Source organism: Triticum urartu, chromosome 2A, assembly GCF_056163025.1.
Source record: "Triticum urartu cultivar PI428250 chromosome 2A, HENAU_Tu73, whole genome shotgun sequence".
NCBI lineage: Eukaryota > Viridiplantae > Streptophyta > Magnoliopsida > Poales > Poaceae > Triticum > Triticum urartu.
This window is the reverse complement of record NC_141874.1, coordinates 702,163,713-702,190,934: the sequence shown is the minus strand read 5'-3', so window position 1 is coordinate 702,190,934 and position 27,222 is coordinate 702,163,713. Positions and strand designations below refer to the sequence as shown.

General features: G+C 45.0%; 2 protein-coding genes, 1 long non-coding RNA gene and 1 pseudogene across 10 annotated transcripts in view; 3 read left to right on the top strand and 1 right to left on the bottom strand.

Moving 5' to 3' along the window:
- The window catches only part of LOC147986930 (G-type lectin S-receptor-like serine/threonine-protein kinase At1g11330), a 216,382-nt gene extending 190,303 nt beyond the window's left edge, over window positions 1-26,079 (top strand). For 2 of the 4 annotated variants that reach the window (XM_087545001.1, XM_087544998.1), the window contains 6 exons: window positions 24,444-24,542; window positions 24,621-24,793; window positions 24,915-25,125; window positions 25,216-25,453; window positions 25,549-25,699; window positions 25,777-26,079. In XM_087545001.1, the coding sequence (XP_087401127.1) occupies window positions 24,444-24,542; window positions 24,621-24,793; window positions 24,915-25,125; window positions 25,216-25,453; window positions 25,549-25,699; window positions 25,777-26,079 (1,175 nt within the window). Of the gene's footprint in view, window positions 1-24,443; window positions 24,573-24,620; window positions 24,794-24,914; window positions 25,126-25,215; window positions 25,454-25,548; window positions 25,700-25,776 lie in introns of all 4 variants that reach the window. The other 2 variants (XM_087545000.1, XM_087545002.1) reach the window with 2 other exon arrangements.
- Window positions 8,421-13,286, top strand: LOC147986933 (uncharacterized). 5 transcript variants are annotated; one of them, XR_015617468.1, is made up of 3 exons: window positions 8,421-9,771; window positions 10,813-10,942; window positions 11,617-13,286. It is a non-coding gene; the product is annotated as an uncharacterized LOC147986933 (long non-coding RNA). The 5 variants fall into 5 exon arrangements; XR_015617470.1 differs by having other exon boundaries at window positions 10,769-10,942; XR_015617469.1 differs by having other exon boundaries at window positions 8,421-10,942; window positions 11,617-11,988; window positions 12,418-13,286.
- On the top strand, window positions 18,300-19,466 carry LOC147986932 (uncharacterized). The gene is made up of 5 exons (XM_087545003.1): window positions 18,300-18,464; window positions 18,543-18,740; window positions 18,817-18,958; window positions 19,103-19,214; window positions 19,280-19,466. Exons 1-5 carry the CDS (start codon window positions 18,300-18,302, stop codon window positions 19,464-19,466), a joined length of 804 nt encoding a protein of 267 aa, XP_087401129.1.
- Window positions 22,037-22,921, bottom strand: LOC147986931 (protein FAR1-RELATED SEQUENCE 5-like; annotated as a pseudogene).
- Window positions 26,080-27,222: the final 1,143 nt, after the last annotated feature.

Below are 27,222 nucleotides of genomic sequence, written 5' to 3'. Positions count from 1 at the left end.
AATAAATTAACTTGCAACTATTGGCACAAAAAAGAAGCAGCTTGATAACAGAAGAGCCCTCAGTTATCCGCTTTTGATGAAGGTCAGCGGGAGCGGGGGCGTGGCGGCGACCATGCCCGAGCACACGGTGTCCGCGGAGCGGAGGAGGAAAAGACGAGCGAGTGTGGGGGATGCGTGCACCATGGATGGCCTCCTTTCCTCCATGGTCCACCGCCTCCAGGCAATCCGCCTCATCGGCCGATCTGGTTGACGAGCAGAGAAAAAAGGAGCACGGTGGCCATGGCGCGGGCGCGACCAAGCAAACTTTTGGAAGAGGGGAACAGAGGCTCCACATTAATTGAATAGACATATACCTGAAAGTGAACATTTGTTGACTCGACAAGTTGAGCGTTGAAGCAGAAATCGTAGATCATGCTACAGAATTAGCTCCTCTGTAGGTCACAAAATTAGCTCCTGTGTATCAAATTTTAGGTAAGTATGTCTTCTACTGTATAAGTCAACATGCTACAAAATTTTAAAAAAAATTGTAACATGATGCAAAATCAAAGGAGGTGTACAAGGAGGGAAAGGTAGCAATGATATATCTCTACCTAATTTTGAACTTACCTATCAACATAAGACATTTTCTTAATAATGGGCAGATTTTGCAAGCAAACCATTTTTCGCAAGAAAAGGGGTAAAATCAAGCAGTTTACACAACTACAAATGATTTTCAGCCAAGCAGATGAAAGAAGGACAAAAATATCCATGACGAAAAGATATAATTGTTGAAGTTTTCTCTGAGACCATGATATATAATCTATAAAAGTTAAAGTATCTAGTTGTGAGGAAACCTGTCTTTGATATGACTGATTGTGAAGATGTAACCTTAGAAACTGCTTCAGTGTCCAAAACAATTCAGATAGATCTATACTCAATTTGTCATTAAGCCTTTTACATGGTTAGTAGAATTCCTTGTGATATATAATGCGACTAATTACTCTCACAGTTAAAACAGGAGATATCAAGTCCAAGGAAGCACATGAAGTCAAGTACAAGCGTGTAATCACTGCCTATTGTTCTTAATTAAAACCAAAATTAGTAAAAAAAAAAGTAGCACTGCAGAGGACCTTCAAGTTGTATTTCTCATCAGCAGCTTCCAACACTGACACCCCAATAAGAGCATTAATAATCTTTTCATCGCCAGCATTGACACCCCAATAAGAACAAATGTCACAGATATATATCCTGCAAAGTAAATTCCTGTTATTGGTACTGAATTGCCAATGGTGTGATAAAACAATATAATTTTCAACCAAAAGAATGCATTACCCATCAGATATTAAGCAGTAAATCAGCTCAAGAGAAAAGGGCATGGAATCCTGACCAGATGATTAAGTTCCTTTATAAACTGCAGGTACCACAAACTCAAGCCAATACAGCGATATGCGAGAATCATGTGGAGATGACGTGAGATGAAATAAAAGGAAACTCACAAGAAGTGCAGATCAGGGTGAGGGAGAAGAACCCGTAGGTCGAGTCGACGCTGTCGGAATCAGCAAAACCAGAGAGGAGGATGACCTCATGTGGACAAAATTTCAACAACAAAAAACTCTGCAAATCTGAAGTATCACAATTAAATTTTTAGTCTGTTGTCTTAATCTGTACATTACATGACAAATGTATAATAGTACCCTACCTTCTTCTAAATGGCTCTTGTGATTTTTTGAGAGTGCAGACCAATGAGATTAGCTTAACTAAATTATCTTGCAATTCCATTAGAGACTACTATAGCAGCAGTAAGAAAGCAGCATGGTCAAGTTATGCAACTACCAACCTGTGTTTTATTGAAACAGAAGAAACTTAGCTTAAGTACATCATCTTCCAACTTCCTTAGAGACTACCAAAATGTGATCTCATGCGAAAAAAGGACAGTAAATTGTTCAGCTTAGTATAATGCTTAGTATAATGTTTCAGCTTACACAACTACTCCAAAATGTCAGTCTAAGCCAACGGTTTCAGAAAAAGGATTAGGAGAAAGGTCGCCCATTCATGTGATTCAGATTCAGCCTACCACAAGGTCGGAGAAGTTAATCGTCATTCACGTTGGCATCATCCGCTGCAGCGTTTTGCTCCTGCGGTACTGTTTTTTTATCTAGTTTCCTCTATTATGCTCCAGGCTTCATTTTTTTTGCTTTTGAAGATTGCAGATAGCAGAGCAATTAGCTAAAGACCTTAACAATGCAGATCCTAAACCAGCAGTGCTAACTGCGGACCGATGCCAATAAAGTAACTACCAGTATTTTCTTCCCCTGGAAAACCCACAAACATTTAACATAAGCATCAAATTCGTCACCCAAATTACCCAAAACACATAAGAACAACAGTTCAGACTTCAGTCTACATGCTACAGCACCCAGCGGCAATCAAATTTAAACATCCATAGTGCATACTCCATAGGCACTGATCCTGATAAAGATATCTTGCTAGCCTGCTACTCTAAAAAAAGAAACATGCATTTAAGTTAGATCCGCCCATGAATACAGGCAAGGAACCATGACAACCAAAACTGAACCAAGCTTTTTCTACTTCATTTTGAACCTCAATCAAAACAAGACTTTTCCTTTTTGAAACTCAATCAAACCACGTAGATTGACAACGTGAGAAACTAGGGAAGAGGAATTGAGGACTTACCATATTGGAGGCTTGGGAGATGGACGAGATGAGCAGTGAACTAACCCGGCCGCCAACCGCTGCAGAAACCGGAGTGCCGGAGGAGCCGCCAAATCAGAGAACGAAGACGAGGGAGGTGCGCCGTGCTAGGAGGCCGGTAGCCAGGACCTCGGAGAGGGAGGCTCGCCATGCTTGGGAGGCAAGGAGCGGGGACCGGGCATTGGGAGGGGAACCGGGAGGGAAAGGCAGGTAGGGAGTTTGGGATGGAGGTTGTAGAGCTCGATCCGCAGGCGGATGTGGAGGAGGCGATGCCGGCGACAGGTCGGGCCCCTCGCCGGATAGCACGCCATCCGGTTTTAGCTGTGGCGACTAAACCTAGCCGGCCTCCGCTGCCGGCGGCGGAGGGAGGTGGAGTCCCCAGGTGCCGCGTGATGGGGAGCTCGGCGACCTCAGCCATGGGTGGTGGGCGGGAGCGTCGCCTGGCTTGATCTGGAGGATCTCCAGGAGACGAGAAAGAGAGGAGGTGTTCTTGCGAAGCAATCGAGGACGAGCGCGGGGCTCGATGCCAGTGAGGAAAGCGACGCATGCGAGAGGGCTCCGAGGAGGCGATTGGCCAGGCGCAAATCTCTCTCCCGATTGACCCGAAGACGCCCTGATGACATTTTCTTTTCGTTCCTTTTCCCCCCTTGTATTCCTTGCCCAACCTACGCGTTCGACGTGGCACGCGTGAGCGAGTGCCCTTGATGCACACGTTAATGTTTTCAATTTGTAACAAACGCTGTCCACTCTCTCATTGCTAGAGGAAATAAGAATTGGAACTGAGAGGCGTGTGGAAATTAAAACTAGAGTCGAGAGGCACATGAGAGATTAATATTTATTGGTGATTTATAAAATACATAGTGAGTTAGTGAAAAATAACCCACAACATAGTGAGTTAGTGACACAGGGGATTTATATTCCTCATCAGGTCAATTGTAGGCTGTGCAAAGAAATATGAGGCAGATGGTGATGATTTATAAAACACATGTCTCGAACATAAAAATCTGCTAAACTATATGGGGGTAGGGGTACAATAGATTGTGCTATTTATATGTCCAAATCTCTCATTGGCAGCAACGAAAATGGCTTTGACTCATTAGAGCAAGTACAATAAGCCTAGTCAGCTGGCTATAACACATACCAGGTCATTGAGATCCTAGCCGGAAGGGTGGGAAAGAAGGAGAGAGAGCGCAGCGGGGCGCTAGCTTAGGTTACTAGAGAAAGTGCTTGCATGCAGCGCATGAACAAGTGCAGACTTCTTTCCTCCCAATCAAGTATATGTTTCTTTGTGTGTCTCTACATGCATATATTAAATACTGTAGCCAACCTAATACTAATAGCTGGCTTATTATATGAGTGTACTTTTGCAAAGGCTATATGTGACATGGCACTAGTATATAGACAGCAGCAAGCTTTGTTATTAGCCATGCTCTTAACTCTTGAGACCTCTTCAACTTACTCATTGCAGTCAGTGGCACGAAGGGAGCCCAGCTGAACCAGCCACTCGGCACACACACCATCTATGGTGACCAGTACACCACGCACGACATCATTTCCCTGGGTCTTTTCCTGCTCAATCTGCTCCTTGACAAAGAAACATGTGAACCTAAGGCCGCCTGCACAGCATTTACTGTATGATATATATTGTTATTTTCGTGTTCTTAAGGCTTTACTGGGACATCACAACTAGTGTGAGGACACTTCTGCTTCGGTACACTCTTCTTAAACACATCAAGGGCTGAGATCTGCCCATACCCCTTCGCTGTCAGGGGCATGATCGTTTTATGTAAAAAATTCTCCCCCGCGCGTCCACGCCGATACCCCCTGCGCGCCTGTGTATACGGGGCTGCCGCACGAGCCGAGCCGCTTGGCAGCCGTGAGGACGCGAGCCGAGCCGAGCCGTTAGCATCCATGGACCCACAATGTCAGATGCATGGCGTGTCGGTGGGGGCGTACGTGTGGTCGTGGCGCGGTCGTGCAGTTAACTGCGCACTAATTGCGGCGCTGACTGCTCGCGGCCGATCTCCTGCCGCCAGCCTTCTGCCGTCGTAGTCCGTGCCCTCCATTGCCGCGCGTGCGGTGACCGGGCGCCTTCCCCTCGGGCCGGCAGTTGACGCGACCGGTCGGCTCCCGCCTCTGCGGCGACCGCCCGCCCGCCTTCAGACGCCACCAACGCTTCGATTGCCGCGCGTGCCGTCCCCGCGGCTTCACACGCCACCGCTGCCGCGCCCAGACGCCACCGATGCCTCGCCTGCCGCGCCGCGCCTTCACACGCCGCCCGCCTCTCCCTCGGGGCGCGCGCCACCGACGGCTCGCCCGCGCACCTCCCTCCCCCGCCGTCTATAAAAGGCCGCGCCAGCCCTGACCAGGCTGTGCCATCTCCCTCGCCCCGCCCATCTCTCTTCCTCTCCTCGTCCGCCCATCTCCCCCTCCTCGCCGGCAATGTCTTCCAGCGACTCCGACGAGGGCGCGTGGCCGACCGGCGTTTGGCCGCTGAGCCTCACCGTCGGCGACACGGAGGATCTGGCCCGGTACGGCGTGATGGTGCCGCCGGCAGCCAAAGTGCCGCGGCCATAGCAGATCGGGGCGGACGGCATCCCCACCATGGGACCGCCGCGGATGAGGCAGCAGCTCCACGCGTTCCCTGGCGGCCGGTACAACCGGAGGGCCCGCGCAGGTTCTGATGCGGGAAGAACTTCGACATCGTCCTCGGCGCGTTCAGGGTCGCGGCGGCCGGCCGCACCGTCGGGGACATTACCGGCGAGGCCGACACTTCCCGTGGTCGCCGCCGCCACGGCCCACCTCCGGCCGCCCCCACTGCCCCGGCACAACAGGCGCCCCCTGACCCGGCGCTGGTCGAGATCCCGCCGACGCAGGCCGCCCTCGCGCAAGACGGAGACCCCGACGACGCGCCGAGGATACTTGCGGTGCTGGCCCAGTCGGCAGAGGAGGCGGCGGCGGCGGCCACTCGTGAGGAACGAGAGCGGCTGGCGGCCATAGCGGCGGTGCAGGAGCAGCAGGAGCGGGAAGACAACTGGTGGGATTTCAGCGACGACGACGACGATGGCGGCGGCGACGATGGCGGCGATGGCGGCGAAGGAAAGGCCGGCGGTATGGCGCCGGTCGTCGACCTCACCGGCTCCAGCGACGACGAGTAGTCTAGTTTTAAGGTTTTTATTTAAATTTCGATCTAAGTTATGTAAGAGCAGTGCTCGGTTATGTTTAGTGTTATGTAAGGTAGTTTGAATTATGAATGAACTCGGAATGGCTTATCTGAAGAAAAAAACCGTATGTTTAATTTGATGTTAGTCGTGCAACTTCAAAAAATAAAACGGAAACATGCATTTCAACGTTACGAGAAAAATCAGTCGCAAAACGCATGCATGGGGCCTTCACTCATACTCGAACGGTCTCTGGAGAACTTATCATGCATGCACACCAAAAACATATTGCGTCACGTCCGGGGTGTGGTATGTGGTGTTATCTCCAAAAAAATAGAAAAAAAATACTGATGCAAAAAAAATGCCCGGCATGTGCTCGCAGGCCACAACTGCGCTTAATCGGTCCGGCCCGATCAAGCCGGGTGGCGAAAGGGCCGACCTTTCGGCCCAGCTACGGCCTGCAGCACAGGCAAACAGGGCAGTGGCGGTACGAGGCGGGAATCAGAGGAGTTCGAAAGTGCTATGGGAGGCAGGTATTTAAGGCGGTCGCGGCGTCGCTCGGCGGGCGAGGTGGGACTAAACTTTAGTCCTCACCCCCGCCGACCCTGCCCCCTCACACCGCGCCCACAGTGTCATGCACAGTCCATGCGCGGCCCATGCGCGGCGTCGCGCATAGTCACTAGGCCGTCGCGCACAGTCAACACTTTTGTTTTTTTAAATAGTATTAAGTTTTTTTAGTTATTTATGTCATTCGTTAACTAGATTTATTATAATAATAATAAGTTCTTTATTATGCTTTATAGGAAAAAATAATAAGTTCTTTATAATTAATTACTAAAACAATACTGAGTTTTTTGATAATTAATTGATAATGAGTACTTTTATAATGAATATTATGTTCAGTTATTTGTGTAAATTAGTAATTACATTTTTAATATTTATGTAATGTTAATTAATGTCTAGAAAATACTTAAAATATGTGCAAAGTTTAGTACTGTAATGTGTATTGCATTAATGACTAATTATTTTTTCATAATAATAATGAGTTTTTTGTTATAATTTATAAGTAAGAATAATGAGTTTTTTATTATAATTTATAGGTAAAAATTACTAGTTGTGTTTTAATTTTTTATGAGTTCATATCCGATCAGTGCCGGTTGCATTGCTGGTACGAGGTGGCATGCACGAAATGTGACACAATTTTGGGAGGCAGTGGGCATGCCCATCTTAGGGCCGCACGCAAGAGTTGAACGAATTCGGACACCATACGCACGTTGCGTCACGCCCGGTCAGTGTTTTCGGTGCGTTTCACGAAGAAAACCATAGGAAATTTATACGGTGCCGAAAAATTATGAAAACTTGCACGCATGATGGTCCTAGCGATGGGTGCGTGTCCAAAAAGTTTGGGGTCCACCATCTGAGTCAGAAAAGAGAACGCAGTACGGGGCGGACATCGGTCATATCAGATCAGTGCCGGTTGTATTGGTGGTACGAGGTGGCATGCACGAAACGTGACCCAATTTTTGGAGGTAAGGATGTCGAAAAAAAACTCCTTTCCGAATATGTCAAAAAAATATTGTAGATAGTACTCATGAAATTTGCATAGTGTGGCAAATAATAAAAAACAAGACAGATAGTAATGATATGATTTGAGTTTACACTGCTAGCAGTACACGGCCGCACTGCCCGAACAGTGTAATGAGCTTACACTGACCGAGCAGTGCGGCAGTGCCGCGGCTAGCAGTGCAAAGTCAAACCAAATTATTACTAACTGTCTCATATAGCAATGTGCACGAACGCGGGTATATAAACCGGTCGTGGCGTTCCTCGGCGCGCGAGGTGGGACTAAAAAAGCGCCCCTTCCACCTCCCCCCGCGCTGTGACTCATAGAAGGCAATAAATTTGTGAAGCAAAAAAAAGCCCACCTGTGCTTGCATGCCGCAACTGCGCTTAATCGGTCCGGCTCGATCAAGCCGGGTGGCGAAAGGGCCGGCCTTTCGGCCCAGCTACGGCCTACAGCACAGGCCAACGGGGCAGTGGCGGGACGGGGCGGGAATGAGAGGAGTTCGAAACGGTCGTGGGAGGTTGGTATAGAAGTCGGTCGCGGCGTCGTTCGGCGGGCGAGGTCGGACTAAACTTTAGTCGTCACCCCCGCCGCCCCTGCCCCCGCACCGCGCGCACACTCAATGGGCCGACCCACGCGCGCCGTCGCGCACAGTCACTGGGCCGTCCAACGCGCGGTGTCATTGTTTTTTTGTTATGTGTTTATTGTTTTAAAAATAATAGTAAATTTTTAAATAAATGTTGTATTGTATAAATAATAATGAAAAATCCTACGTATTGTATAAATGTTCAATAATTTATGTAATGTTTATTATTTTTATGTGTTTTGCATTAATGGCTAAAGTAGTTTTCATCTCTACCTACTAATAAACCAGCTATTGCTTCTGATTGTACGTCGCCGGCCTTTTTGCAAAAACGACCCTGTTGTTTTGTATATTCAACCCGCAGTCCTCCTAATAAGTCAAATCGGAGCAGTTACGGGCGAGAGAAAAGAAAAAAACACATCCGCCCGCACGACCGAGCCTCCCAATCCCATCTCCCCACTCCAGCGCTCCGCCACCTCCCGCCCCGCCTCGCCGCACGCCGCCGGCCCGACCCGGTCGCCACACACAGCCGCCCCCCGTCGCCGTCCTCCGCCGGACCGGCCCCCGCCGCCGCGCTCCGCCGGACGGCTCCCCGCCGTCGCGCTCCGCCACCGCCTACCGTCGTCGTTCTCCTCCACCACCTACCCTGTCGGCGCGCCTACCCCCACCCAAGCGCCCCCACACCCGCGGCCTTCCACCACCAGCGACCCAACGACGGCCTTCCACCGCCAGCAACTCTCGACGCTGCGGTGATGGATCCCCCGTCCTTGCTACCATGGCGCCGTCAGGACTCCTCCCCGCTGCTTCCACATCGACAATGGTTTCCTCAACCCCACCGGCTTCACCACCAGCCACTCCTTCCCGGCGCACTCGGCCCGCCGTCGGACCCATCCGCTTGGCTCCCGCGGCGAGAGATCTGATCGACAGAGAGGCCAAGGGGGAGTGTTGGCGCAGAGGTCAGGCGTCACAGGCAAACAAGTCGCTCGCTAGAGGTGGTCTATGGTTTCGACACTCTCCGATGGACAGAGCCGACGTGTGCGCTGGACAGAGTCGTCATACACACATCTAATCCCACTGATGAACCTGGCTGTGGGTTAGCTTCTGTCGGGAAGGTGACAAAGGAGAGAGAAAAGAAGCTTGTGGGGGGCGGCCTGATGGACAGGAAATGAGAGGGTGACGCTGGCCTGAAGATGAAGAAGGGACGAGAGCATGGCCACGGTGCAAATTCCTCTGTATCTTTCCATGGTTGTTTTAGAGCATGGCCATGGTGCAAAATCAGCTGTCTCCCTGGTCGAAGCAGATGCTTGGGGTGAGGCCAACTTATGAATTGACCGAGACGTCTTTACCTTGCATTGCAATGTCTTAATCTTGCATCTTTTGTCAAGCTTGCATTAGAGCAAATTCATACTATGATGGGGGGATTATGAATCAGTTGACACCCACGAATTAATGTGATACATCTATGGGCCTGGCGCCAGAATTTAGCACTGGAATTTATCGTTCCTTGATGGCATCTGCAACTCACCACAACTGTGTTAAGCAGTACCTGAGGTGCTCGGATTTTACTTGCCTGCTATAAGAAGGAAGGGTTCTCGGCCGGAATCTCCATCGGGTTGCTTCTTTGGACCATAATCTCCATCAAATCCCGACGAAAATTCCGTGAAACGTACAATGTCGCCGTCGATTTCGCCGGAGGAAGAAGCGCCGAGTTCGCCGGAGGAACAAAACATCTGTCGAGCCGTCCAATGTCGCCCTCGACGGCTACAACAGATGTATGTATCCCCTTGAAAGCAGCAAGCAGCAGTCTTCTGTTATGTGTGTTCTGTGTGTTCTCTGTATAGATGTGTAGTAGTAATCAAGCAACAAATTGAACAAAATCGCAGCAGCAGGCTGCTGCTCTCCTCCCTGATCTCCCTCTATATGAAGTAGCATTATAGCACAACATCATAATTAGCAACGGCAGAGCAACCTCTGAAAAATAGTTGGGATAATTAAAAAGATTCTAATGCGTTTATCTTGGCATATCAGAACACCTCCCTGATCTCCCTCTATATGAAGTAGCAGTATAGCACAACATCATAATTAGCAACGGCAGAGCAACCTCTGAAAAATAGTTGGGATAATTAAAAAGATTCTAATGCGTTTATTTTGGCATATCAGAACATTTAGTATGTATATCTGACTTCAGCACCAGGCACCATGGTTACGCATCTTGGTTTGATACTGATCAAGTAGTATCATGTTGATCCCCTGTTTTAGTTATTGTTTCTGTCCCCTGTCTCTCTGTCTGCTATTCTGCTCTTTCTTAGCAGCATGTTGATTCTAAGATTCCAATAGTATTTAGAAAGTAGCAAATTTATTTTTATGCGAGAATTTTATTCTTAAGTTTCTGGCAGTATTCATAGTTAGTTTTCTCTGATTTTGTGTGCTTTACGGGCAGTAAGCATCCTTGGGTGTTCTTTACGTGCTTTGTCTCTAGGGGCCTCCTGATGGACTCCTATAATACCACCAGGCCACAACTGCCAAGCAGTGCGTTTTACTGTAACCCATATAGCTGTCATAGGTAGTTGTATTGTTGATCCAGCAACATGCTTCTCTGTTTCTGCATGCCAAGGCAGCTTGCTGCTGTTAATTTTGTCATTTTATTTGAATTGATCTGAGATAAGTCACTTGCTAAAAAATAATTGGTCATGGTGCCACCTTCATTTGATGAGGTACATTCAGATTCGTTTTTTAATTACTTTATGGATCCTTCTCTTCTCATTACAGTGCTGGACAATTTGATGAGAAATTATCTTCTCTTTGAGGTCCAGGTTCAGAGTTCACTGCTATGAAAGAAGAAGGCATAGATTTGCCTCGTGGAATTGCCGGTAGAATCGCAGTGAGAACGAGTAAAAATCTACGACAAGCAATACATTATTTTGAAGCTACATGGAAAGCAAAGTAAGCACATGGATCCCTCCTTTCATATTCTGATGGTATGTCGCCATAAGTAGGGTCCATTTTGGAAGCCACGATGTGCCAGCAACCCAGCATAGAACTGGTCAACATACTGTGCGAATGCTGCTGCTATGTGAAAATTGTTGTTGCGCTACCAAAAGAAATCGTTCCACACCATGATTTGATTCTCCTTTGTTTTTAAGTGTTTGCAAGTTCCAAGTGCATGATATTATATTAATCATGAGAGCAATTTTAAATTGCCTGCGATTTGGCCGCAATCGCTCGCGATTTTCATGCAGTACAAAATCACAGGAGATTGCGGTAGATCGCGCTGACTTAGGCTACAATTTCACTTAAAATTTGGCTGCCGTTAAATCCTTTCTCCTGCGATTTTAAATTTTCAACTGATCTGTAGAGGTGCATGTTTCATCCTTGTTATCATTCTTGCTTACTGAGTGCTTGTTCATTCGTTTTTTAATTATATCGATGCTATTTTGCTTGTGTCAAAAGAATTAATATAATTTTTGTTTACCATATTGATAAACAACTCCCTTAACAAGCACTACTATACTATGCTACCCACTGTGTTGTTTACTTGTTTGGCTATTCAGTACGCGTGAGATTCGTTTTTGGACTTCACAACAAGAGTAAAATTTATTGATTTAACCTCTACGCAGGTTGTATCTCGTTCGTGGGAAGATCAGAAATTGATTGAGCATGATGTGTCACCTTATTTCATTGTGTGTAAGCTCTACTCTACCTAATGGTTACCTGGTCTATGTGATCTCAAGAGCCCAGCCAAGATCATGCTTACATAGTCTATGTGATCTCAAGAGCCCAGCCAAGATCATGCTTACATAGTCTATGTGATTTTTCAAGTGTGGCAGCAAATGAGCCTTCCATTTGTGATTTTTCAAGTTTGGGCAGAGTTATGAACCCTTTGCCAGAGGTCTCATCCCTAGATTGATGTAGGATCAAGATGATGGCATCAGGGTTCCCATGACCATGTTCACCACATTTGAGCTCCTCAAGCACGCCCCCAAGCCCTCGTAAGCTTCTCATTTTGCCTTCAGTTTACAATGCCAGAAGAACACTAACCCTGTCTACCATCAAGTCATTATTGTTATGGACACAAGAAAGTATTGGTATTTTCATAGGTAGTATCTGAGCATTATTGTCTTGTGACACTGGCCAAGCATAAACTGACATAGCGACATCTTTCAGCAATTTCCCATATAGTTCAAGTAGTGTGTTTGAACATTGTATTTTTTTTTAAAGGAACCGAGTCACACACAAAAGGGCCAGATTTTCTGGCACATAGTCCACGATTTGTACAAATAACCACCTGTAATTCTTAATTTAGTTGCTATTGCAAAAGACGGTTGCTTTCGAACCTTCCATCTCGAGAAACTAGAATTAGTACGAATGTGCTTTTCCCTGACTCCCACATCAGGCTGTTGCTCTAATGTTTCTTCCAGGTTGAGAATGGCAAGAAGACGCTTATTCTCCATTGTACAAAGACTAGCATAGTTTTGAACTCTGTGCTGTCAGATCTTTTTCACCTGAAGCATGATCATCTATGAAGTACGCCAAGAATTACGACAACATCAGGCCATTTGAGAGTGGGGGTTAAACTTCCCTGGAGTTCTTCTCCCTTAAATCTTATTGCAGCCTCTTTATTCACATCTCGTATGTGTAGTTGGTGACAACGAGGAATTGTTATCCACTTGAGAAAATAAAGGTTAAATCGATGATGCTCTCAAAAGTAAAATGACTTTCTGACCTGGACAGCGACTTTGTGAGCACCAATATAGAACTTATAAACCTTTCTCCACGTTTGTTATCATGATCTTTTCATTTTCCTTTTGTATATTAAACTTGAGAATATTATTCTGCTTTACTTCAACCATTACATTTTTATGTGTTTGCAGTATGACTATCTGGTTCTCACTCAAAGTAGAGGCCCAACAAACTTTTTGGAGTCGAAAACTACAAATCCATCTATTCCTAGAATGGAGCTGGTTGGAGTTGAGCCTACAATTGAGCGGGTAGTTCGTTGGCACCGACATCCAGCTGAAAGTTTAGAGGAGGGTTAGTAAAGCAAATTTGTTCATGAGGAAATGTACCAGTAAAACATTGAGTCAGAGTGCAAGTCAAATGCTCTTAACAAAAAAAATTGTCGCTTTTCTTTAATTACAATTCTTATTATTTTTAGTTGGTATTGATATACAAAAGAAAATCCTGTGGCTTTTTTTGCCCTCTCATTGACCATTGTATTTTCGAGTCATATCAGTCTATGTAAAAGAATTCAGTACCTTAATGTTTTGTATATTTGGAAATGTTTAAAGGCGTGGTGTTTCATATAATTGTACGCTATGCTGCCTATTCCTTTCCCGGTAGCCTTAGTATGGTCATCTTTTTCTCTTTCATATCATTCATCTTAAATTAAGAAAATATGAACCATTGCATTGTGCTCCAGTTTATCATTATTATTTGATTTATTTATAGGCAATAGTTCTTCTAGAAAAAAATCATGTAATAAGATAAAATAGAATATTCTCTGTTGCAGTTGGGAACATGTCAGATGACTATTACTCCCTCCGTTCAGAATTACTTGTCTCAGAAATAGATGTATAGTTCCGAACGAAGGGAGTAGCTGCCATTTTTTGCAAATTCTTTTAGTTGACAATGTTGATGTGTATCTTTGACATCATTCATTTTGAACCACCAAATAACAGAAGTTGTTTGAATGGTAAATTATTTTCCCGGTTTCTAAGCACACGCTTGTTTATTTTGCTTTTACAAATTGTCAAACCGCTAGGAACCCACTAAAATGTGTATGCCCCGTTGCAACGCACGGGCCCTTGTGCTAGTAATAGTAAAGAGGTTTTTGTTATAATTTAGAAGTAATAATAATTTGGAAAATACCCTTTTTTTAAAAACAGTACTTGATTTAGAATTTATTTAGTAGTTATGTTAAAAAAAATACTTAAAATATAATTTATTATGTAATTATATTAAAAACACTACTTAATATAGAATTGAATTCACGGAAAAAATCATAAAAATTCATATTCGATCAGTGCCGGTTGCATTGGTGGTACGAGGTGGCATGCACGAAACGTCACCAAATTTTGGGAGGCAGTGGGCATGCCCATCTTAGGGCCCCACGCAAGATTTGAACGACGTCGGACACCAAACGCACGTTGCGTCACGCCTGGTCAGTGTTTTCGATGCGTTTCACGGAGAAAACCATAGGTAATTCATACGGTGCCGGAAAGTTATGAAAACTTGCACGCATGATGGACCTGTCGATGAGTGCGTGTGCAAAAAGTTTGGGGTCCACCGGCTGAGTCCGAAAAGAGAACGCAGTACGGGGCTGACATCGTTCATATCCGATTAGTGCCGGTTGGATTGGTGGTACGAGGTGGCATGCACGAAACATCACCAAATTTTGGGAGGCAGTGGGCATGCCCATCTTAGGGCCCCACGCAAGATTTGAACGACGTCGGACACCAAACGCACGTTGCGTCACGCCCGGTCAGTGTTTTCGATGCGTTTCACAGAGAAAACCATAAGTAATTCATACGGTGCCGGAAAATTATGAAAACTTGCACGCATGATGGACCTGTCGATGAGTGTGTGTGCAAAAAGTTTGGGGTCCACCGGCTGAGTCCGAAAAGAGAACGCCGTACGGGGCTGACATCGTTCATATCCGATCAGTGCCGGTTGGATTGGTGGTACGTGGTGGCATGCACGAAACGTCACCAAATTTTGGAAGGCAGTGGGCATGCCCATCTTAGGGCCCCACACAAGATTTGAATGACGTTGGACACCAAACGCACGTTGCGTCACGCCCGGTCAGTGTTTTCTGTGCGTTTCACGGAGAAAACCATAGGAAATTCATACGGTGCCGGAAAATTATGAAAACTTGCACGCATGATGGACCTGTCGATGAGTGAGTGTGCAAAAAGTTTGGGGTCCACCGGCTGAGTCCGAAAAGAAAACGCAGTACGGGGCTGACATCGTTCATATCCGATCAGTGCCGGTTGGATTGGTGGTACGAGGTGGCATGCATGAAACGTCACCAAATTTTGGGAGGCAGTGGGCATGCCCATCTTAGGGCCCCATGCAAGATTTGAACGATGTCGGACACCAAACGCACGTTGCGTCACGCCCGGTCAGTGTTTTCGGTGTGTTTCACGAAGAAAACCATAGGAAATTCATACGATGCCGGAAAATTATGAAAACTTGCACGCATGATGGACCTGTCGATGAGTGCGTGTGCAAAAAGTTTGGGGTCCACCGGCTGAGTCCGAAAAGAGAACGCAGTACGGGGCTGACATCGTTCATATCCGATCAGTGCCGGTTGGATTGGTGGTACGAGGTGGCATGCATGAAACGTCACCAATTTTTGGGAGGCAGTGGGCATGCCCATCTTAGGGCCCCACGCAAGATTTGAACGACGTCGGACACCAAACGCATGTTGCGTCACGCCCGATCAGTGTGTTCGGTGCGTTTCACGGAGAAAACCATAGGAAATTCATACAGTGCCGGAAAATTATGAAAACTTGCACGCATGATGGACCTGTCGATGAGTGCGTGTGCAAAAAGTTTGGGGTCCACCGCCTGTGTCCGAAAAGAGAACGCATTAAAAAAATGCATTAATATTTTCTGACGTTAAAAAAATATCGGAGATAATGGCTCTCTTTTTGAAGAATATGCATGATCCATGTGAACCTTCACAAGCTCAGAGCAGGTGAAGACTCACATCGATCCTGCATATCCTCCAAATAGAGTCCCACAAACTGAGATGTTTGTGCATTGACCAAAAAAAAATTATATAAAGGAGTCGACGGCGCACCAGCTTAGCGATGTGGTACTAAACTGAAATGTTAAAGTACAATGCATGTTTTTAATAAATGCATCGTGGGCCAGCCGGTGGTAGTTTTACGGGACGGGCCAAGTGGCCCACTATGGCGTGACTACGTCTATGACGCCGTACGTGCGTGCATGGCATGGAAACCATGCCGCCATTACCTCGCCCCAGGACCACCTAACCCCGCCGCCTCCACGCACGTCCTCACCCCTCCCCGATCTGACGGTCGCACCGCCGTGGCCGGCCCAACTCCCTTCCCCACCGTCCTGACGGCGGCCATACAATCCGGCATCTGCGCGACTTGGATCTCAGGCCCGGCCGTGCCGTCTCGGCAAAGTCACCGGCACCCTAAACCCTAGGACGGGCCGTCGGCCAGCGCGCTGGTGTGGGCACAGGGCGCGCGGCTGCCACGACTAACCCACACCGGGTGGGGTTAGGCAACGGGGGCTGCCGGTGCACGTCGAGACGCCGGAAGGTATGGTATTAAACCATATGTAATGTTTTTTGAATCTCGTAACTAGTTAGATAACTGTCATCTTATTTAGAATGCAAGAATTGGGAGATGTGTACTGCTCGGTTGATAAGTGGTGCGAATTGGTAGGAAAATTCACACCCAGACAGCGCATGATGCTACGTGGCACAAATTTGGACAGTATGTTGAGAATTCCTTCGGTGAAAATGAGGAAAAATTTATTGGAATTTATGATTACAACGTATGATAGTAGTAGAAAGCGATTTATTACTCGGCCAAATACTGACGACATCAGTGTGCTTAATGAAGATGTTTATGACATATTTGGGATACGTAACGAGGGGGATGATGTCAGTAGCATGATAGCAACAGTACAACTAGATGCCAAAAAAATTGTTCCGAATTGGTTTCTAGACAAAAGAACAGGCCTAATCCTCATCGATGAGTTGATAAAAGATATTGTTGATACTCAGTCATATGATGATGATTTTGTGAGAAGGGCCGTACTGGTTCTTATGAGTACAGTCTTAGCACCACAATCCACCAAGTTTGTTCCGTATCGTTATTACAAAATGGTGGAGGACGTGAACGCTATCAAGTCATACAATTGGAACGATTTCACGTTGAGGGTGTGCATGGATGCTATTAAAAAATCGGCCGAAGATCTTGAAAAATTCAAGTGGCCTATCGGGAACTTGGCTTTTCTTCAGGTACAAGTCATTTCGTAATAGTTGTATGTACATATGATTTTTATGTGATCTATGTGTCTGACTAGTTGTGTTTACTATCATGCAGTATATATACTGGGAAAAAGTTGAGCCAATTGGTGTGGGTACATTTGATCCTTTGTCTCGTGAATACCCACTAATGCTTAACTGGCCAGAAACGGAAGGGAAAAAGCGAGACGACTATGACAACATGCACGGGCGTGGCACCGGCAATGTAAGTCAATAAGTAAAGTACTTATTGGTTGCACATAGTAATTAATTATATTTGTTATTTAATTTATTTTTTTGTTTGTTGTACAGATTGAAAACTGCGTTAGCGAAGACTACAGACGTGCTAAGGTAGCACGTGAAGGGACTGTCCCAGAGGAAGAAACGAAGAAACCTAAACGGAAATATGGTGGCAGGAGTAGAAAGCCAAGCACGTCCGCGGTTTCATCGAACATGACTTGTAGTATGGACCGTGTGATGACATACATAAAGCTGCTTCACAAGGAGGTTCTCAATATACCCGAAAGATGTGCACAGGTAATTTAGAAGTTGTATTGAACATGGTTTAATTGTTCAACTACTTATCATGTTTCATTTGTGTTTGTAGATGGTAATGGAAAGGTTGAACACGGAAGGTGTGCTGTACAAACCCAATAAGAGGGACAACAATGAAGAATTTCATACTGTAGGTTAAGGAGTTGGGATGGAGAATGGCCAGTACAAGTCATCAAAATATTGGCCAGATATTGATTCACCTACCGACGTAAAGGTACGAACATCTTTCACGGGTATCAATGATACCTCCGTGCCTGTGCCTGTTGATGACACGGGTGCTCCGGCGACGACACCGGGTAAAGGTGAAGCTACTGATCCTTTCATTATAGATGATAATGGAAACTCTCCATCTTCAGCATCAACCGTACGTACAAAAGACTTTCCGTCTATGTCCCGAACCCCGCAGAATGCTGATATTTCTGGTGAGTCTATGGATGCTTTGTCACCAACAAAGTCCGAAGACACATTTGAGAGTTTCCTGGCAGATAGCAACATAGGTAATGGTGAAGGCAGTCAGGAAAATGATGGTAAGCGCAAAAGAAAAAAGTCGAAATATTGCCAATCCCCCTACGACATTCTCATTACCCGCAAGAAACGTGTTAAAAAAGTAAGTCAAGTACTACTTTATAATTCATTCACGCGTTATGTAATTTTTTTTATTATTTTAATGACTGTAGCTGCATTGTTTTAGATCTGTTTGCATCGTCACCACATTCAATTCTAGCAGGTTCTCTTAATATGACTCCGGATCACATAGAGGCAGCGAGAGTTTTTGTTGAGACTCTAGCGTCGACAAAGAAGCATGCACACCGAACCGTGGTCGATATGCCGCCACCAGATGGGGACATATGCACGCCAGCTATGCTTAATGATGTCCTAACGTTTAAATGGTTGCATGGCGCTGTAAGTATGAGTTTGGTTTTAACATATCTCTCATTTGTACTTCACAAGTTGATAGAAATTTTTTGTTTATGTATGCAGATCATCAATGCATATTGTAAACACCTACAACACCATGATTTTTCTGATCGTTACATATCAACAATGTGGTTCCCCAAATTTATGTTGAGTAGGGCAAGGGGAAAGACCAAGTCAGTAAATGATTTAGACTCGGAACATGTTACAAAGAAAACAAAAGTCATCGCAAGAGTAATGGATGAGTATTTCAGACGGGACAAGGTATTGCTTTCATATTTATTTGTTTATATTAGACATTACTATTTAATTGCACTAACATCATTTGGTTACTATGTAGGCGTATTTTCCTATGCACGTTAATGATAATCATTGGATAACCATAGTGATGCACACCGTCAAGGAGGAGTTTCAAGTTCTTGACTCAAATTCTAAAGGCGCAATTAGCCAAAGAATTCGCAATATGATTGCCACCCTGATACGCTATAATTTTCACAGTCGCATTCAGAAAAATATTGAGTCATATATGGAGGCCAACTCAACTCTTATGGAGGCCAAATCAACTCAACTCTTGAATAACCATAGTATATACATTAAATTCTGGTTTGTTAATTTGTTTCAGAGAGCTGAAATTTCTAAGGATATTATGGAGGCCAACTCAACTCTTGAATCAAAAAAATTTCTAGATGTCTCATCGTGGCCAATTAATGAGTATAAAATGCTGAGACAAAACGATGGGTAAGTTAAATGAGTACAAGGAAGTGCATGCTATATCCTAAGCTGATCACACATGTTTATTGCAGAGTGTCTTGTGGACTTTTTGTGATGTGGTGCATAAAATACTGGGACGGAGATCGCTGGACACATGAATTTGACCAGGAAGAGATTAATGAGTCAAGGCCACGTATTGTCGCGGAAATTATTTTTTCAAAGGTGAACAAATTAGAGAAGATCAAGATGAAAATTGTTAAAATCATGGAGAAGGAATAGGTATTAGCATCGGTAGGGTTTTAGTCCTGTAGAAGGTTTCCCTACTGTTGTTGGATACTTTGAACGATTGTAATGCGACATGGCATTGAGATAGATTTCGATAATTTTTCACGTTTTATTTATCGCTTTCGTGTGAGACTAAACATTTAAATGCGTGTGGGCAAGTAATATTTTTGCTGTCCTAAAATGTATCGGTTTGCGGCTGCGATGCTATATGTACTGTTGTTTTTTCTACTCGCGGCGGTCATTTATTTATTAAAAAATATCCCCGCCGTTCTGAGTTGGCGCGATGTGGACAAAATCTGCACAATTTCCCACATCAATTGTGCTGGCAGCAGCGGCGCTGGATCCGACAAATATTGCAGCCCAGCCCATGCGGTGGCCGAGAGCCGAGGCAGTGGCGGGCCCGCGCAGTCCCGCTAGTGCGGGCTGGCGCGATTCGCCGTGCGCCACGCGCGGGTCTGCTGGCCCAGCAGCCGACCGACCGACAGCCGCGCGCCCGGTGGCAGAGGTCTCGTCTCGCCCCACCCAGCGGGCACATGCAACGATCCCGAGGGGGAATATGGCGATCTGTCGGTCCATAAACGACGTGCGTCGGGCGCGTGGGCCGATCCTCTTCTTGTGCGGATGGGGACGCTGGCGCGTTGTGCCGACTAAGTTTAGTCCCACCTCGCCCGCGGAGAGACGCGCTGACCGGTTTATATACTCCCGTCTTCGCCTTCTCACAAGCTCGCTACAGAACACTAATGAATGCCTTGTTGTACGCCGTGGCCTCCCCGCTCGCCGGCCGAAAAGCCTCCCAGAAGGCGTTGTAGTATACTGTCCGTGCGCGCGCCCGGCCACGGCTGGGCTTTTTTTTTTCAAATATTTTTTCACATACATTAAATTTAAAAAATATTAATCAGTTGACAAAGTCATGACAGCAGTAACACACTCATATAAATATATCATGTTTCACACATAATAATAGAAATCGCGTGTCTCATAACATCGAACAAGGTGGCATAAAGATTAACTCAAAGTGCCATGTCTCCAATCCTTAAACAAATAAACTGAAAGTGCCAGTGCCTTCCATCGAACAAGGTGGCTTAAAGAATAAACTCAAAGTGCCATGTCTCTTATCCTTAAACAAATAAACGGAAATTACGAGTGCCTTCAATTGATTATGAATACTTCATCTTTATGCCCGGTTCCTACATAACAAATTGTAAACAACTATCAGACAATTGTAAAGAGAGAACCCAAAAAATAATTAAAATAATGTAAAACTTACTTTTCATTCTCAGCGCACGTTTGCCGTCTGTGGCCCTCTTTCTTACAAATGCCACAAAGAGGACTGGTTTTTTTTCTCAGAAAATGATTTTGGTCTTCCATTTTTTGTAACATTTGGATCTTTCTTTGCCTGCCCTGTCGTGCTCTGTTTAGGGGCGCCCTTCGTGGAAACTTTCACGGGATCACCTATGACATCAACATGTTGTTCCGGCTGACCTGGCTCTTCATGCACATTTCTTCTACTACCAACCGCATCATTATCAGGGACCTTTTTCTTCGCTATTATATTCCGCAGACACTGCATCAACTCATCAAACACGAATGGATCATTTGAAGCAACATGAAAAGCTTCAGCTCCTGTTATACTGAGTTGACTATAGCGAGCACGCTGCTCTGCCCCTGTCCAACCCCAGCCAAACATGTCACTCTTTCGCTGTGCAGGCAGCCCACCTCTCGCAACTTTCGACATCCTCTTAAGGATGCACACTTAGGTATTTTAGATATTTTTAGATGAACCAACACATACAGAATGTGTTTGCAAGGCAATCCTTTCCGAAGCATTCGTCCACAACTGCAGTCTATCGTATTTTCAGAGTTTTCAGCTCAATAATTCACGCTGAACTAAAATTTGCGGTTATTTCTCCATGTCACGATGAAGGTGTGGCAGTCAACTCCCACTAGCGTCTCAAATCTCAAGCTCTCCCATCTTCTTCAGATCTTGTTGAAGAATATAAAAATTGGAATGAGTGAATACTTCGGCAGCATGCTTCTCAATATCCTTATATTCTGTGACTGATGGTGGCAATGACTGATTTGAAACACAGTCATCATGCGCCTCGTTCTCACGTAGTCGAACTATGCAATTCTCATAATGCACAACTAGGTCAAAATAGTCATACCGCCGTCCAGGTGAAGGTGAAGACAAGAGTTAAGGCTTTCACTCCTCTGATTACTGCGCATACCCAGAAAAAAACCATCTGACAGATATGATGCTGCCCACAAACTCCTCTTCCTGTACATCCTGCTCAGCCACTCTTCTGTTTTATCAGTCTTCCATTTACGGACGGAAGCATGCCATCTCGCCTCAAAGTTGGCTGGAGAGGTGGAGTAGTACAAGAGTGCCCTGAACTCATTTAGCGATTTGTAATTAAGGTGCTTCTGCATGTTTTTTCCACGTGCCATGAGAAGAGACGGTGCAACACATCAACCAAAACCAACCGAATAGCTCGTATCATTGCAGCGTCTCCATCTGTGATGATTGACGTTGGCTTTTTCTGACAATTGGCCCTCAGGAATGTCTAGAGCAGCCACACGTATGCCGCTTCGGTCTCGTCGGACACAATGGCACAACCAAAAACTGTGGTGCAACGGTGATTATTTACACCAACAAAGGGGATAAATGGCATACCATATCTGTTCATCTTATACGTGCTGTCGAACACAGTCACATCTCCATACAACTGATAGTCCCGCCGCGAATGTGCATCGCACCAGAACATGCTCTTCAAACGACCCTCCTTATCGAGCACATACTCAAAGAAAAAGTCTGGATCCTTCTCCTTTCTGCTCCTCATAATCCCGATTGCCGTGTTAGCATCACCCTTCGCAATCAACTTCATTTTTTCTCGGCAACATAGGTTGTACACGTCTCGTCTCAGAAACCCACACTTATCATACGAGCCATACCTACTAATGAAGTTGTCGACGATGATATGCTTTCTGATCCCAGCTCCTTCCATCGCCAAGATCTCAGCTATCTGGTGATCTCCCATCACTCGATGTGACCGCAGAAATACCACCTCATCTGGTCTCGCTAACAAATGGTTGTGATCATCCATAAAAGCTGCCACGAACCAAACTCCACGTCCTTTGTCCAACTTCATGACTAAATGTGCGCCACACTCGCAACGAGTCTTAGGTCTTAGCCTGCGGGTACGGCCCTCCGGGTTTAAAAATTTACTGAGACATTTTCTTGCCCTCGAGCAAACATATCACCTATACCGAATAGTGGTTGAAAGTCCTTTTCCTCGTTTCACCTTATCTTTTCTGATACTGAATCCACGGTCTTTGGCGTAGTTATTATAGAACATGTAGGCCTCCCATTGTGATGCAAATGTCATACCCATAACCTTCAACTGTGTCTCAAGCGCACGTTGCTGGATTTCAGCTTCCTCAATGTCCATATTAGCTCCATCCTCATGCTCATATTCATCATCACCATTCCAACCATCAAAGTTAGCCTACAATATTCCACATAAGCAAGTGTAAGTTGTCATCAACAAGTTTTTATTATTCAATGACATCTTAAATTTTGGACCGAACCTGACTTATGTTATCCGCGAAAGATTCAACACCATGATTTTCCTCGTTCTGGACGTCAATATCCTCCCACACATAAAAAAATCATATGCACATGTAAGTACCATATGTTTCTTCATCCGACGAAAAGATTGTACACGACACTTACGTTTTCACTACAAGCACCCTCCTCCTTCTTTTGAAAATCCTCCTCAGGTAAATTATCATACGATGACCAGGATTCATTGTCGCTACCATCATCATCATCTTTACTATCATTACCATTCGTACGATCAACAGTATCGCTACCATCCCACTCACTCGTGTCCAAAAACAGATCCATAAATGCAGTTTCTTTATCCATTGAATGATCTCACAACCAACACTGCAATATTATAATAAAAATTGATCTATCAATTTTAAATCAAATTAAATGTACTACGATCATACAGATGACAACTTCTTATCTAACAAGTGATTGCACATAATTATTTACAGATACAATTTTTTTTGACAAACTAGACGGCTTACATGGCGTGCACGTGCACTTCGGCCGGCCTGGCATGGCTGCGGACGGCGAGGACGTTCCCGGAGAGGTTGATCACGGAGTTGCGTGCGGCGACGGCGTCCACGTAGGCCACGTCACCGCGACGACCTGCACGAAGGCGACATCACGTACGGCGGGCGACTCCAACAACATCCGCGCCGGCCATATCCCGGGTGAAGACGGGGAAAATGGTCGGCGATTGGCGGGGAAAGGCGGTGATCGGCCGGACGGGAAGACGTTGGAATTGGCAGCGTGATCATGGCTAGATCAGCGGGGAAAGGCGGCGATCGGCGGGTAAGGGCGGCGATCGGCGGGGCGGGGCGACGTTGGAACGGGCCGTGTGATCAACGCAGGTCGTGGTTTTTTTGTTTCGCACGACGGGGAGAGGGTAGATGCGAGCCGGCCGTATCGGCTCGAGCCATGCGCTCGGCTCTACCTGTATGGGCACGCCGCATACGGCGCGGGATACGTTAAGCACCGTATGCCCAAAATGCCCTTATACGTTAAGCGAGGGGGGGGGGGGTGTGTGTACCGAAGCAGACCTCATATATATATATTAGCATGTCACTTAATGTTATCAGATAAACACCAACATTTAATCATGGGGCATCTACTAAGTTTATGAAGTTAACAGTATAGCAGTAATGGACAAATACTTTTTTTTGCATCTAACTATGGTGTAAGCATAATCGATAGATCTATGACTATTCTATAGAGCCATAATGCAACATTAGACCTAGTTTTACCATAAGCCTAGCAGTAATTCTAGAGGGTTATGTGTAGCACTTTTATTCGATCCATGGCTCACTCATGGATGTAAATTAGCAATGTGGTAAGCTTATACAGTATTCATTTTGCAGTTCAAAAGGATAACAAATTGGTAAAGATTTTATTCCCAACCATGGCATGCGTGCTGATACTTGCATGTACAGCCCTTGTCAGCATATGCAAATACAAAGGTAGAATGAAAACCGACCCTTATTTTCGAAATTCTACTTCTTTTTATGAGTGTTAATAACAAAAGTGTTAATCTTTAGCAGGCACACGGCACAAGAAGGGACCGATGCTAGGATACCTTAGCTCGTCCAGTGAAATGGGTGGTGAACATGTGGAGTTTCCATTTGTTAGCTTCGAAGATATTGCTGATGCAACGGATAATTTCTCTGAATTTAACCAAATCGGAAGCGGAGGTTTTGGTAAAGTTTACAAGGTAGCAGAAAGCCTTGCCTCCACAGTTATAGTAGCACGTCCTCTATTTTTGAAGAATAATTTTATTTGTGGAAACGATTGCTTTCATTGTTTAACAGTTCAGGATGATGCAAAACATGTAGGGAACGTTGCAGGGTAACAAAGAAGTTGCTATCAAAAGGCTTAGTAAGGGCTCTGCCCAAGGGATAGAGGAGTTCAAAAATGAAATAATTCTGATTGTGAAATTGCAACACAAAAATCTTGTTAGACTTCTTGGTTGCTGTATTTATGGAGATGAGAGGTTACTTATCTATGAATACTTAAAGAACAAAAGCTTGGACACATTCCTTTTTGGTATGTTCAGACTTCTTACAAGTTTTTGATTAACCAAAAGAACATCACTCATTACTGATGATATATTTAATTTATTATTCATCTTTGAAGACGATACAAGACAATATGTGCTTGATTGGGCCACACGCTTCAAAATAATTAAAGGGGTAGCGAGAGGGCTTCTTTACCTCCACCAAGATTCAAGATTAACTGTAATTCACAGAGATCTCAAACCAAGCAACATCTTGTTGGATTCTAAAATGACTCCTAAAATATCAGACTTCGGTATGGCGAGAATTTTTGGTGGAAACAAACATGAGGCAAACACTACCCGGGTAGTTGGGACATAGTAAGTAATTCAATGCACTAGCTACGTCTCAAGGTTCTAATTTCTATTGTCTACTTTGTCCCAAATTACGCACCTCTTTGAATTGTCTAAAACAGTGGTTACATGTCACCTGAGTATGTGATGGGAGGTGCCTTTTCTGTAAAATTGGACACCTATAGCTTCGGTGTTCTTCTGTTGGAGATTGTAAGTGGCTTGAAGATCACCTCGCCGCAACTCGTAATGAATTTTTTCGGCCTTACAGCTTACGTAAGTATGGATAAATGCGCGGAATCTGAATATATCAAACATAGTAACTTGATCATAAGTTGTTTCTATTGGCTTAGGCATGGAGACTGTGGGAAGATGGAAAAGCAACAGAACTGGTGCACTCTTCGGTTATTGAGAGTTGTTCACTTGATGAAGTTCTACGGTGTATCCATGTCGGACTCCTGTGCGTTCAAGACTGTCCGAATGATAGGCCACTCATGGCATCAGTTATTTTTATGTTGGAGAATGGAAGTGCACTGCTCCCAGCACCAAAGCAGCCTGCATATTTTGCTGTACGAAGCTTGGAACCTGGAAAGACAAGGGAAAACATGGAAAATACTATGAATGTAGTGAGTATCACAACACTTGAGGGGCGTTAGATGGGAGGCCGTACACTTCATCAGAAGCTTATACTTTATGATGTACAAATATGTGGAGTGCAATTTTTTTTCAGTAGGTTGTTGTGTCATAGCGAAAAGGCTGTGAATTTGGAACTAACAAGGAATGTAGGCGCTGTATCAGTATTAGCAGCTTAAATTGCAGCAGATATCGTGCTCATGAACATATCACCCGGTACACTTGTCTCTTCTGCATCTAACTCAGACTATCATTGTAGATGTATACTACTCCCTCCGTTCCTAAATATAAGTCTTTTTAGACATTTCAAATAGGCAACAACATACGGATGTATGTAGACATATTTTAGAGTGTACATTCACTCATTTTGCTCCATATGTAGTCATTTGTTGGAATCTTTAAAAACACTTATATTTGGGAACAAAGGGAGTATTTGCTTATCTCTCTTGTTAGTATGTAATGTTAGGCTTGGATTGTCGTTTTCAGGGCAAATACACCGGTAAGATATGTAATGCAGTGGAGGAAAAAGAAGCGAGCCCCAGGTCGCCCCCGCGGGCGACAGGGGTGAACCCTAGCACGCCGCCGCATCCCCTTCCCTCCAGGCCCTCCTTGAAGGAAATATGCCCTAGAGGCAATAATAAAGTTATTATTTATTTCCTTATTTCATGATAAATGTTTATTATTCATGCTAGAATTGTATTAACCAGAAACATAATACATGTGTGAATACATAAACAAATAGAGTGTCACTAGTATGCCTCTACTTGACTAGCTCGTTGGTCAAACATGATTATGTTTCCTAACCATAGATATTAGTTATCATTTGATAAACGGGATCACATCATTAGGAGAATGATGTGATTGACTTGACCCATTCCGTTAGCTTAGCACTTGACCGTTTTAGTTTACTGCTATTGCTTTCTTCACGACTTATACATGTTTCTATGACTATGAGATTATGCAATTCCTGATTACCGAAGGAACACTTTGTGTGCTACCAAACGTCACAACATAATTGGGTGATTATAAAGGTGCTCTACAGGTGTCTCCGATGGTACTTGTTGAGTTGGCATAGATCGAGATTAGGATTTGTCACTCCGATTGTCGGAGAGGTATCTCTGGGCCCTCTCGGCAATGCACATCACTATAAGCCTTGCAAGCAATGC